The sequence below is a fragment of the Centroberyx gerrardi genome, chromosome 24 (assembly GCF_048128805.1).
Source record: "Centroberyx gerrardi isolate f3 chromosome 24, fCenGer3.hap1.cur.20231027, whole genome shotgun sequence".
Classification (NCBI taxonomy): domain Eukaryota; kingdom Metazoa; phylum Chordata; class Actinopteri; order Beryciformes; family Berycidae; genus Centroberyx; species Centroberyx gerrardi.
The window spans coordinates 22038882-22051039 of NC_136020.1; the positions used below are offsets into that span (position 1 = coordinate 22038882).

Below are 12158 nucleotides of genomic sequence, written 5' to 3' on the forward strand. Positions count from 1 at the left end.
GTCAGGAATGGGACGGAGTAGTTACCGTGACAATCAAGACCGACCTTTCTGCTGCTGTCTTTGAACTGGATAACACAGAGAAAAGGAGGAGCGCGACAGGAGTGGAGATGGACAGTGAAACAGATGGCATAGGAAACAAAATTGGCGTCAAGATGGAGTCCAAAATGGAGACGGAGAGGGAGTCAGCTGGGGAAGGAAAGGAGACAGACGGGAATGCAAGTGAGACAGGTGGCGGGGAAGAAAATAAGATGGGAGGCAAAAGAGTACATGACACCGAGAATGAGAGAGAGAGGGAAGCGGAGGGTGGGACAGATAAGATTGTCAGGCAAGAAGAAGAGAGAGAACCTAAGGGTGAGAATGAGACATACATCGAGACCGGAAGTGGGACCGAAAGCGAGTCGAGCGGAGACTCTCAGGAGCTTTCAATCATCGGGACCGGGAACGTCCTCCTTGACGCAAAGAGAGCTGAGACTCTTCCAGGGGTTTTTAGCTGGCCGGAGGACGCCAGCGGTTCTGGAGACGGAGGTGCAGATGGGAAGAGAGATGGTGAAGGAAATGTAAAGATGGGTAGCGATGAGGAAAACGGAGACAGAGTTAGTGAGGGCACAGAAGACATCGGAGCTGTAGATGCAAAGGGAAGCGGTGACGGAAGGGAAGAAAGTCATGAAGATGGAGTTGTCAGGATGGGTACCTCCGCAGCAGAGTCTAATGTTCGTATGGCCTCTGGCAACAGTGAAGAAGACAGCGATGGAGGTGGTGACGGAAACGACGAAGAGGAGCGAGATGGAGTCACAGGCGGAAACACAGAAAGTCTTGACAATCTCGTTGTTGTGGGTAGTTTTGCTTTAGAGCCAAGTGTCCCTACTCTCGAAGACAAGAGGAACGGAGATGATGGAGGTGATGGTGAAGAAAATGGAGGCACTGAGAGCGAAGAAAATGGCGAGGATAGAGAGGGAGGTGGTGACGTGGTTGTAGATGGAGAGACTTTGCAGCAGCTCTCCAATGCGGACGGGTTGTTTGATGCGGGACGTCCTGTCTTGGGGCGTCTCGTCCCTCTGCTCAGACTGACAGACGCCAACAGGGCCATGGAGGAACAAACGCAAGGTAATCCCTACGACGATACAGAAATTGTCTATTTTACAAGTTATGTAATCTCGTATTCAGTCCTAAAGTCTCATTTTTATTAGGATGCCTGAAAATGGGGCGAGGTAATGTCAATTGACTCCAGTGAAACTTTTCTTGAATCAAGTGCCAAAACTAAAGGACTAAAGCTAGTGTGCTGATGTGTGTCATTTAAAGATGTTGTCGTGTTTTAAATAAAAAAGTGAAAATATATTTACAGTATCCCACCTTGTCACAAGTTCTGGGCAAAAATAAGAATGTAAGGATGCTTTCACACCAGCCTTTCTAGTCCGTTTGAATCGAACCCCGGAGCGTTCACCCCTTTGGTTCGGATGGTTTGGGGTGGTGTGAGCACCCTGATCGAACCCTGCTGCGGACCAAACAGCCGCTCTCTGGTCCGCCTTGAAGAACTGGTTTCAGGCCGGTTCCAGGTGAACTGTGGAGCGGTTAGTTTCTGGTCAGAACACCAATCGAACCAATCGCAGGGAGCGTACCATTGACTCTGCATTTTATTGGTTATAAACGACATCTTCACATCCTGTTTTGGTGACTTCTATAATAGGCCTTTGTTAACCTATTTGCATGGACCAACTTTGTGTGATTTTTGCATGTTTGCAATTGTCAGCTCTGTAGTATGGATCAACTTATGGCAAATGCAAACAAGTGGTGGTAGGATCTCATCATCTGATTGCAGAGCATCTTCCTCAAAATGCCTGTATTATTCAATTATTTAATACGCATTCTTGCCAGATGTTCATATGCACGGTCCCCTAGAGTCTGCTGATATGCTCCATGGTGTTAGATATAGTAGAGGCAGAAATTGTGAGGGTTTTGTTGTATTTTTCCCCACCAACTGTCTGACAAACAAATCAAAAATCAAATTTCCAACCACATGGCTTTGTGTACAAGTTCTGCAACGTTGAATGAACTGGATATCGGTTGAGCAGGCAGACAGAGAGTAGAAAAGCAGACATTTATTTATATGAAAATGTCACAGATTATTACTTTTAACCTAAATTTTAGAGATCATTGTATTGACTTGATCCCTGTGTGCTCTGTCCCTCTCTCTCTCTTTCTCTCCCTCTGTCTCTCTTTCTCTCCCTCTCTCTCTCTATGTCTCTCTCTCTCCCTCCCTCTCCCTCCCCCCTCTATCTCTCTCTCTGTCTCTCTCTCTATGTCTCTCTCTCTGTCTCTCTCTCTCTCTCTGTCTCTGACTCTCTCTCTCTCTCCCTCTCTCTCTATGTCTCTCTCTCTCTCTCCCTCTCTCTATGTCTCTCTCTCTGTCTCTGTCTCTCTCTTTCTCTCTATGTCTCTCTCTTTCTCCCTCTCTATGTCTCTCTCTCTCCCTCTCTCTATGTCTCTCTCTCTTTCTCTCCTTCTCTCTCTCTGTCTCTCTCTCTTTCTCTCCCTCTCTCTCTATGTCTCTCTCTCTCTCTCTTACTCCCTCTCCCTCCCCCCTCTCTCTCTGTCTCTCTCTCTCTCTCTCTATGTCTCTCTTTCTGTCTCTGTCTCTCTCTTTCTTTCTCTATGTCTCTCCCTCTCTCCCTCCCTCTCCCTTCCCCCCTCTATCTCTCTGTATGTCTCTCTCTCTCTGTCTCTGACTCTCTCTCTCCCTCTCTCTCTCTATCTCTCTCCCTCTCTCCCCCCCCTCTCTCCCTCTCTCTCCCCCCCCCCCCCTCTCTCTCTCTCTCTCTCTCTCTCTCTCTCTCTCCAGAGGGCAGTAACAGCAGCCATGAGTCTCGGGTTGGTTTGGTCGGAGGTGTGGAGAGAGAGAGGAGGACAGTCGTTCCTCTGGCTGTCGTCTCCACCCTCACCATCCTCTGTCTGCTAGTGCTGGTGGGCATACTCATCTACTGGAGGTACACACACACACACACACACACACATCATTATACATGTCACACAATATATGGACAAATCCCTGTGTGTTTCCTATACTTGGTGATTACAGCGGTTCTGGTTCTGATGTGGTTTTGTTACAGGAACTGTTTCCAGACTGCAAATTTCTACCCAGAGGACACTGTGTCGCCTAAAGTCATATCTGCTCCATCTACACCGCTGCTGCTGGCCACAGGTAACACACACACACACACACACTCTTTCTCACACACACACACACACACACACACGCTTGAAGAACATGGTAATAGTGGCCCTCCAAAACACTTTTTTAAGGTTAGTTTGGAGCAGCAGGGTGAATCAGACAGCTGAAGTGTCCTTGAGCAAGACACTGAACCCTTCCCAGCTCCAGAGGTGCTGCTCTGTAGCTGACCTCTGACCTCTGACCTCCCTGTGGACGTGCATGATGTCCCTCCATGCATCTATCCTGCATTAGCGCTGACAACACGTCTGTCTGGACGCAGTAGAATCAAATTTGTCTCATGCAATACAAAACTGTCTCTCAGCCTATTAGTGAGCAAAACATCATTTTTACAAACAGTTTCAGACTCATCTAGCAACTGATTATATGATAATGTAAGTTGTCATATAAAAAGGAAATAACTTGCGAAAATGCAGTAAAATATCGCTAAATGGCTCAAAAATGTAATAACACCTGTTAATTTCATACATTTTCAGATAATGTTATAACGTCTTCAGACTGATATTGTAATCATCTAAAAAATGTACACCACTTATTATGTAGTAATTGGCAGTTAATGTATTACATTATGAGGAAAGCAATAGTATAATATCATATATTTTGACTCATTTAGGGGGATTTCTTTATTACATTTTGACATGTTATTACATTATCCAGGAGTTATTACATTATCAGTTGCTACAAAGCCACAGTGCAGCAGCAGTTCAGTTAAACAAACAGTAATAAAGTGGGACTCTGACACTGGCTCCACCTGAATGTTCGCTGCTGTGTTGCAGACGGTCACGACCCGCTGACAGTGAAGCAGTTTGTGAAGCACGTCATGGAGCTGCACAGCACCAACATGTTCTGCAAGGAGTTTGAGGTAAAAAAACAACAACAAAAAAAACGCCTAAAAACAGTGGATCTCAAACACGAGGACCGAGAATCTGCAGGTTTTCACTCCAACTAAACACTACAGCAGCTGACTTTCACTTACTAGCAACCAGAGACAGGGGATTAATTAGGAAAATCAGCTGCTGTAGAGTTCGGTTGGAATGAAAACCTGCAGACTCTCGGGTTTCGACCTAGATAACTGACCGAACGACAGTAATATAGGCTGGATTTATACAGGAAAATTAAATGGAATCTGTTTTTAACCCCCAGGCACTCAACCCTTAAGTTTTATTGAGATTTTAATTTGGATTCAGAGCCAGTGGCCCAAATGTTGCCGGTTTGAATCCAGGCTGGGAAGTTCTGGCTGGAGAAACCAAATGAGAAACACACTCACCAACCTCAACAACAACCTGAATAAGAGTATTTGAGCTCAGCAAACGTTCCCTAGATAAATAAAGGTTTTTCTTAAAAGAGGAACAGATGTAGCCACAAGATGTTTCTGGGTAAAATCCTACAGGGAAAGACACTAGATGGATGCGTTGTCAGGGATTTCTTCAAGCGTTGCCGCTGTCCGACCCGCAGCATGATGGTTTAGCCAGCACTTATCTTTGGTTCCTGTGTATATCCAGCTGTAGAAACCCACAGTTCCCCATCTGTCACAGCTCCTTAATGCTCCTCCATACCTCTATTAACATCATGTCCTTTAGGAATATCATTAGAGCAGCGTCGACACGTAACATCCATGTACAACCAGGTATGGAACGGGATTTTGGAAGGATTTTTGCCGTTATTTGGCTCCCATCTCCATAGCGTCTCAATTAGACTCCAAACTAAAACTGACAAACTCACCAAACTGTAACGACGACAAGAGTGAGAATACTGAAAACTAGTCGCAGGCTTTCAGGCTTGTAAAATCCCCATATCTATGTAAAATGAAATGAAACAACACATCGAGTGTTGCCTTGAGGAAAATGGGTTGTGGGTTAGTTTTCAGCAAACTGTGCGTCTGCATGACACTAGTCCCCTTTTCTCCTAGCATGAACCACTTGAGCTACCGTACCTGCAGAGTAATACACACAGATTGGGAATGCATTGCGTTTCATTGAAGCCAATTTATCCCATGTACCCTCAATCACCCCCACCCCCCCCCCACAAAAAAAACAACCCACAAACAAAACACAAACAGACATTGTTACACATGATATTTCCCATGCAATGCAAATAAGACGAGAAGTCAGAGAGTTGAAACAAGGTTGTTTTAATTTAAAAAACTTGGAGGAAGAAATGGAAAATGGCCACTTAGAGGATCATTTGATAGGAATGTTGCTTAGTGTAGTACTTTTCCATTTCTTCCTCAACAAATGCATAAACAAAGTAAAGTCAGATTACTCTTCTTTCACCACTAATGGCTCCACTACTGGCCAATTTACGACAAAATGTAGTAAAGTACAATACTTGAGTCAAAGCGTACTTAAAGCTGCAGTAGGTAACTTTTATGGATTAACATTTCTTTAGAAGTAATAAAATAAATCACTGCATTTGGTGGCCAAAGACGAGCAGGATAACATGTCAGAATCTCAGAAACAGCGGCAGCCTCGTTCCTCTGCTGCTCTCATTTCAAAGTGAAATGTATGGAAACCCATCCGACCAATGAGGAGAAGTCTGAAGCAGAAGGCGGGACTCTGTCCTGTCAATCACTCAGAGATTTGATCTCTATCCTCCAGAACGTACCTACAGCAGCTTTAACTGACTTGGAAAAAATGTTCCAAAAGGTACTGACTGCTACACAAATAAGCTACTCAATTACAGTAACAAAAGTAATTTGTTACTTCCACCCTTGTGATTTACCTGTTAGATGTCATTGAAAAGTCATATGTGTTGGAAAAAACAAACAAATAAAAACATAAAACAAGAGGAAGAAACTTCTCAAATGTCAAAATTGAGACATTTCTCTGGAATTAATACACACGAGCCACATGGGCATTTGCACAGTAACAAAATGATGCCTACTTAGCATTTTACAGTGTGTTTACAGTGGAAAGTAAGATGTTAAAGAGGACGTGGCTAGCATCATAGCAGGGTACAAAATAGATGTTTAGGTTTGGTTCGCAGGCGAGATAAAATACCTGGTTTGATTGGGAAAATATGTGTATTTCCCGCGTAGCACCGCCTCTCTGTGTGTATCTGAACCCCATATTCCTGTACCTGCACTGACTCCTCTGTCTGTCTGTCTGTCTGTCTGTCTGTCTGTCTGTCATCCTGCCCCCCCCACCCCCCTTCCTCCACCTCCACCACCATCGCCGTGCTTTCTGCATCCTCACCACCCTCCATTAGATTGTCAAAGAGTCCTATGAGGTAAGGCACCAACCCCCCTGGGATTCAACGTGCAGTTGCAGAGGTGTTCATGTTTTTTTCTCCAACGTTTGGTCCTTGGTTGACAAAATTATTACTATTTTACAGACTGGATCCTCTGGTATTTTAGAGATATTGAATGATAAACTTCAAGAAATTATTTTTTCAAAATGGATATTGTAATAGGCTACATCCCTCGAATTTGAGCAGATTGGAAGTTTAGTTATGCAAAATTTCTCGCTGCTCAGGAGGTAGAAATAATCTGATTGGTTGAGTTAAACCTCAGTGGGCGGAGCCAAAGAACCACAGTTTTTCTGGCTAAGTAACATTAGACTGAAGCTCAGTGAAAAAGACAAGAGGTAAGAGAGGAGGAAGCTAATATTATGAAGCCTAGCGCTCTGCTGCTAACTGAAAAAATACAATCTATCATACTAAGTTATCTAGGTTAGCTAGTTAGCTAGCTGCTGAGCTTCAGGTTCAAACTAGCCTTACTAGCCTATAGCTAGCTAGGTAAGCTAGTTAGCTAGCTGCTGAGCTTCAACATCATATGTTGCCATGGGCATGAATGAATGAAAAAAAAAGTCAAACATTTCAATTTTTTTATTATATTTTGACCAGATTTCCGTCTTTGACATTCAAGTTTACCAGTTAGCTAACTTGTGGTTCTTTGGCTCCGCCCACTGAGGCTTAACTCAACCAATCAGATTACTTCTGCCTCCAGAGCAGCTCTGCCTTCGAGAAATGTTTGTAGAACTAAAATTCCATTCTGTTCAGTTCAATCCAGTTTTCAATTCATACTGGAAGCTTATTTACATTCATGATTTCAAACTCAGAACCCTAAACCAAATGTGTCACAGTCTCTTGTAGATCTTGCTAAGTGAGCGGTAGTTTACATTTTAAATCCAAAAACATCCAGCCGTCTCTGCAACTGCAGTGATCTTGTTTTAATTATTCTCTCTTGTTGTCGCTCTACTGTGCATGATGAAGTCTTTGTAATGGTGAAGAAACTGCATTGTGATTTTACATTTACAAACCAGTTTTTCCCCACATCTTTATGGCATGTGAGGCTCTAAAATCCAGTCAGGTAGCATCAGTCTTCTGCAGACACCTTATATCTGGAATTATGTAATTTTTCCTGCAGTTGAAGGTCCCCTGTGTCTACAAAATACTTTATTACCCAAGGACTGTCATGGCCCGAATACACACCATGCTTTCTTTTTCTCTTTTTATGGGAGAGAATGTCACATTTAACTGCATGTCAAAATTTGGCAGTTTAAAGTAATAATTCACAAGATTCTTGTTTTTTCTTGGTTTGGTGATAAGCGGTCTTTGCTTTGGTGTTTTGCACTCAATGTAGACCCAACAATAAAGACACTCAATGTAGACCCAACAATAAAGACACTCAATGTAGACTAGTATACAATATAGAGGGAAAGAGAGAGCTGGTTATAGAAAGAAGGTTGTTTAATGTGAGTGGTACAGAGATCAGACAGTCATGTAGTTTGCACCCGGCACTAGCAGTTTGATGTTCTCTCCCATACAAAGAGAGAACAGCTCTCAGAACAGGAAGTTTTATAAAATGTCAACAATGGAATGGACTATGGATGGGACGATATATATCGAAATTCAATATGTCGCAATACAAAAATGTGACAATACGTATTGTGGAGCAGAAAAATCAATCGCGATATCAGCTCCATGTTATTCTGCTGTAGTAATCACTAATGAGACTCTTGACCATCACAGTTTCACAAGCTCTCCATCCAAATTATATTATTGTCACTTTGTAATGACATTTTTAAATTGTTGTTTACATTCTAGCAGCCAATGGCATCGCTAGAAAGATTTGTGTCTCATAAATAAACAGAATTCTGCACAGTCAGACTTTGTTGTCATTGAAGTTTTATTTATTACATCGTATCGTGGTTGTATCGGTCCATGAACCCCATATCGCGTATTGAATCGAATCGTATCGTATCGTATCGACTGCAGCAATGGGGAAATAAAAGCAGAAGTATTGACCAATCCCTGAAAAGTTTTTGTAGATGCAAAGTATCTGCAGGACACTTATCGGCAGCTTATCACCTGGAAGAATGTGCATTGCTGCTGTTTGCTGACCGATGGCGATGCGTTGTGTTGTAGGAGGTGCAGGCGTGCACGGTGGACATGGGCATCACCACCGACAGCTCCAACCACCCCGACAACAAGAGCAAGAACCGATACATCAACATCCTGGCCTGTACGTCAGCGATCAATATGTTTAGTCATTGGGTTAAGGTCCAAGCAAACTGTGACAAAAAGCTCATGAACCTTCTTCTCCTCCCAGACGACCACAGCCGAGTGAAGCTTTGCAACAGTCTGGACAGAGACGGGAAATCCGGAGACTACATCAATGCTAACTTTGTTGACGTAAGTAACATTTTTTGTGACTGGCAGGATTAGAGAAGACCAGACCGCTTCACTCAAGTCCGAGACAAACCAAGACCAAGCTGAGTCGAGACCAGAGACGGAGGATCGGTCAGTTGGGTCTTTTAGTCTAGAACAAAACAACATGATGAGAAAATTGTAATCCATTAAGCATAAATAACATTCCAGAGCAAGGATTTTTACATAATTCCCAGATTTTTTTAGAGTTTATTTGCATTGGTGCAGATGAGAATTGAGGTCTAACACAGTACAAGACGAACCAAAACCAGGTTTAGTCCAGTGCGAGTCAAGACCAATGACCAAAGTAGGGCCAGGTCCAACTGAGAGACTGTAGAGATCGTAGTTGACTGTCAAGACCAACAACAAATACCGAAGATACTTGTACAAAGAACTCTTTTTATCCAGTAGAAACATGAAGCATTAAGATGATGATGATAGCCTGCAGTTCCTCATGCTTGGAAAGCCTAGCAGAACAAAATGAAGTCTGGACTGATGCTCATATTCAGCTAACTAACTGGTGTGAACACCACAGAAGAAGAGACAGACAAGTCCATCATGTTAGATAAAGTTACAGGAACTGGAATCAGATTTGTTTTGACTCTAACCTGCAGGATGACAGGTTACTAAAACTCTGTCTAATAAACAAGCTGCTTATGAGTCAAGTGAGTTTTCTTTACAAGCCCTGGTTCACTTGTAATTGGGCAGCGTGAACCCAAACGAACCAAATACAAAAATGCAACAAAGTCAATTTTTCCACTCTGGTTTAGGGCTGAACAATTAATCAAAATTTTATCGAAATCGCAATATGGCCTACTGCAATTTTCAAATCGCGGGAGGCGCAATATTAAGGCGAAATGTGTGTCAAAATACCATTTTAAATTAAATATTGTCGTGCTGCAAAGATGTCCTGGCCTACACATCATATTCTACAGACTTAAGAAAACATCTTTGTTTGGTACAGATCCCCGCAAAAATCACACCATAATCATTTTAATACGTTTTTCAATGAAAATGAGAATAATGATGTAAAAATTATCATTCCCTCTAATATCGCAAATCATATCGCGATTGCAATATCAGTCAAAATAATCGCAATTGGATATTTTTTCAAAATGGTTCAGCCCTACTATGGTTCGGACCAAAGAAAACAAACTGTAGGTGTGATCGCATCCTAAGATCCTTTCTAGCAAGACTGATTGACTGACTGGCTGCGTTATCCATTATTTTTGGGATTAGGAATTTACAGTATGAGTTCAGACATCGTACCCCAGGCTCTTCCTTGACCGACCGGCTGGTTCGTCGGCCGTTTTCTCCGCAGGGTTACGAGCGAACGAGGTCGTACATCGCGGCTCAGGGGCCGCTCAGAGCCGGCAGGGAGGACTTCTGGAGGATGATCTGGCAGCAGAACGTTGGAGTCATCATCATGATCACCAACCTCAAGGAGAAGGGACGGGTAGGTGGTCGTACCGCTTCACCCTGTGGTCCAACACAGCTTCGTCTTGCTTTTCTTGGTCAGGTGTAGGAGCCAAGCATTACTTTCCAACCATAATACCATGTAGAGGTTGGAAATGTTGTTTTGGGTTTATGTACATCTAGATTTCAACACCTACCACCTTTGTTACTCATATTATCTAGAACAAGATGCTGATATTTAGCTTAAACTGAATATTATCTCTTCTAAGGAGAAGATGCTCTTGCGTTGCGATTTGTCAGCGGCGAATGCTGGAATCTTAGCTTTAGCTTTAGAAATATAAATGAGAAAAAACAAAATTTACAGCGACAGCCATGGTAGAAGTCCCCGATTAAGCATTCATCCATCCTGGATTAGTATGACAGAGAGATTATTTAATTGAATTTTATGCAGTAGAACCAAAATATTATATCGTAACTTCCCAGTAAGTGTCTGACCGACAGCTACATGCAGGAGGAGGCCGAGTTCAGCATCAACACAAATGAGCAGAAAATGTTCACAATATGATGTTACAGCAAAAAATGTATAATAAACTTTGGAAACTGTTTTGAGCCGATATCAAAGATGTTTAGGTCTTGCAGGCAGCAGCTGGAACGACTGCGGACGTCGTCTCAACTCATTTTGGCACTGTATTTTTTTTAGATTAGATTAGATTCAACTTTATTGTCATTGCACAGAGTACAAGTACTAATACAACGAAATGCAGTTTAGCATCTAACCAGAAGTGCAAAAGAAGTAGTAAAGGTGCAGTGTAATGTATGTACATATATAAATATACATATAAATAAAATAAGCTATAAGGGTAGTATGAATGTGTTAAGATATATACAGTATGAACAGTATTAACAGTATCAACAGTATGAACAGTGGATATGAGAATGCAAGATATATGAATATGCAAGATGTATATAATAATATATATAGTATAGTATAGTATATTCATATACTATACTATAACATTGCAGGCTGTTGAATGTTTGCTGGGACTCTAAAAAGCTCTAAATGTAAAATATCTCCTAACCAGCTAGTCTCCAGACCAGTCCTTGTAATTTCTGATGGCTGAAAAAAGAACAAAACTTGAATTTTCATGTTTTGGCTCCTCACAGGGGCGGAGCCAAAGTGCAGCAATAGTTCAGGAAGCATACAGTAAAAAATGGGCCTTCTGTAGCGGCTCCATCTGTACGAACGGAGGACAAGTGCGTACGTTGTTAGCATGTTTTTCCCTCTCAGCCACACCTCTCCATTGGTCGTCTGTTCTTGTCTTTCTCTCCTCCAGACGAAATGCGACCAGTACTGGCCTGAGGAGAACCAGGAGGAGTACGGTCCGTACCAGGTGACTCTGAAAAGCAGCAAGACCCTCGCTTACTACACACTGCGGACGTTTACTGTCAGAGATACCGGCAATAAGGTATCACACACACACACACACACACACACACACACGCACAAAAATATACCTTTTCCCCCCTCCTACCTCCTTCCAACTCATAAGTGGTCATGGTTTTGTGACACACTTTGGATAAAAGAGTCCACCCAACCCCACCCTGTCTCTCTGCTGCAGTGCATTCTGGTCTCTCTCCTGCTCCTGTGGTGGAGAAACTGGTCTCTCTCCTCTTCTACGATGGATTTCTCCCTGTATGATTGTTGAACGTCTCTTGGTGCAAAATGGCGGCTCTAGAAAGAAGCCCTCGCTCTTTGATTCTGAGGGACTGACACCAAAACCTGACGTTTACCGCTGATGTTTTACATCCTGAAACATTTTCTCATATCAAACTCCACTGTAGCTGCTGGAAACATCTGGAGGTGACGTCA

General features: G+C 42.7%; 2 protein-coding genes across 3 annotated transcripts in view; one reads left to right on the top strand and one right to left on the bottom strand.

Annotated features, from left to right (window-relative positions):
- The window catches only part of LOC139915470 (HMG box-containing protein 1-like), a 58008-nt gene that overhangs the window by 23566 nt on the left and 22284 nt on the right, over positions 1-12158 (bottom strand). The window lies entirely within an intron of this gene.
- ptprz1b (protein tyrosine phosphatase receptor type Z1b) overlaps positions 1-12158 on the top strand; it is a 36673-nt gene that overhangs the window by 17383 nt on the left and 7132 nt on the right. The window contains exons 14-21 of the mRNA XM_078282227.1: positions 2837-2981; positions 3105-3196; positions 4000-4085; positions 6431-6451; positions 8591-8687; positions 8775-8857; positions 10194-10328; positions 11623-11754. Of these exons, the coding sequence (XP_078138353.1) occupies positions 2837-2981; positions 3105-3196; positions 4000-4085; positions 6431-6451; positions 8591-8687; positions 8775-8857; positions 10194-10328; positions 11623-11754 (791 nt within the window). The remainder of the gene's footprint in view (positions 1-2836; positions 2982-3104; positions 3197-3999; positions 4086-6430; positions 6452-8590; positions 8688-8774; positions 8858-10193; positions 10329-11622; positions 11755-12158) is intronic.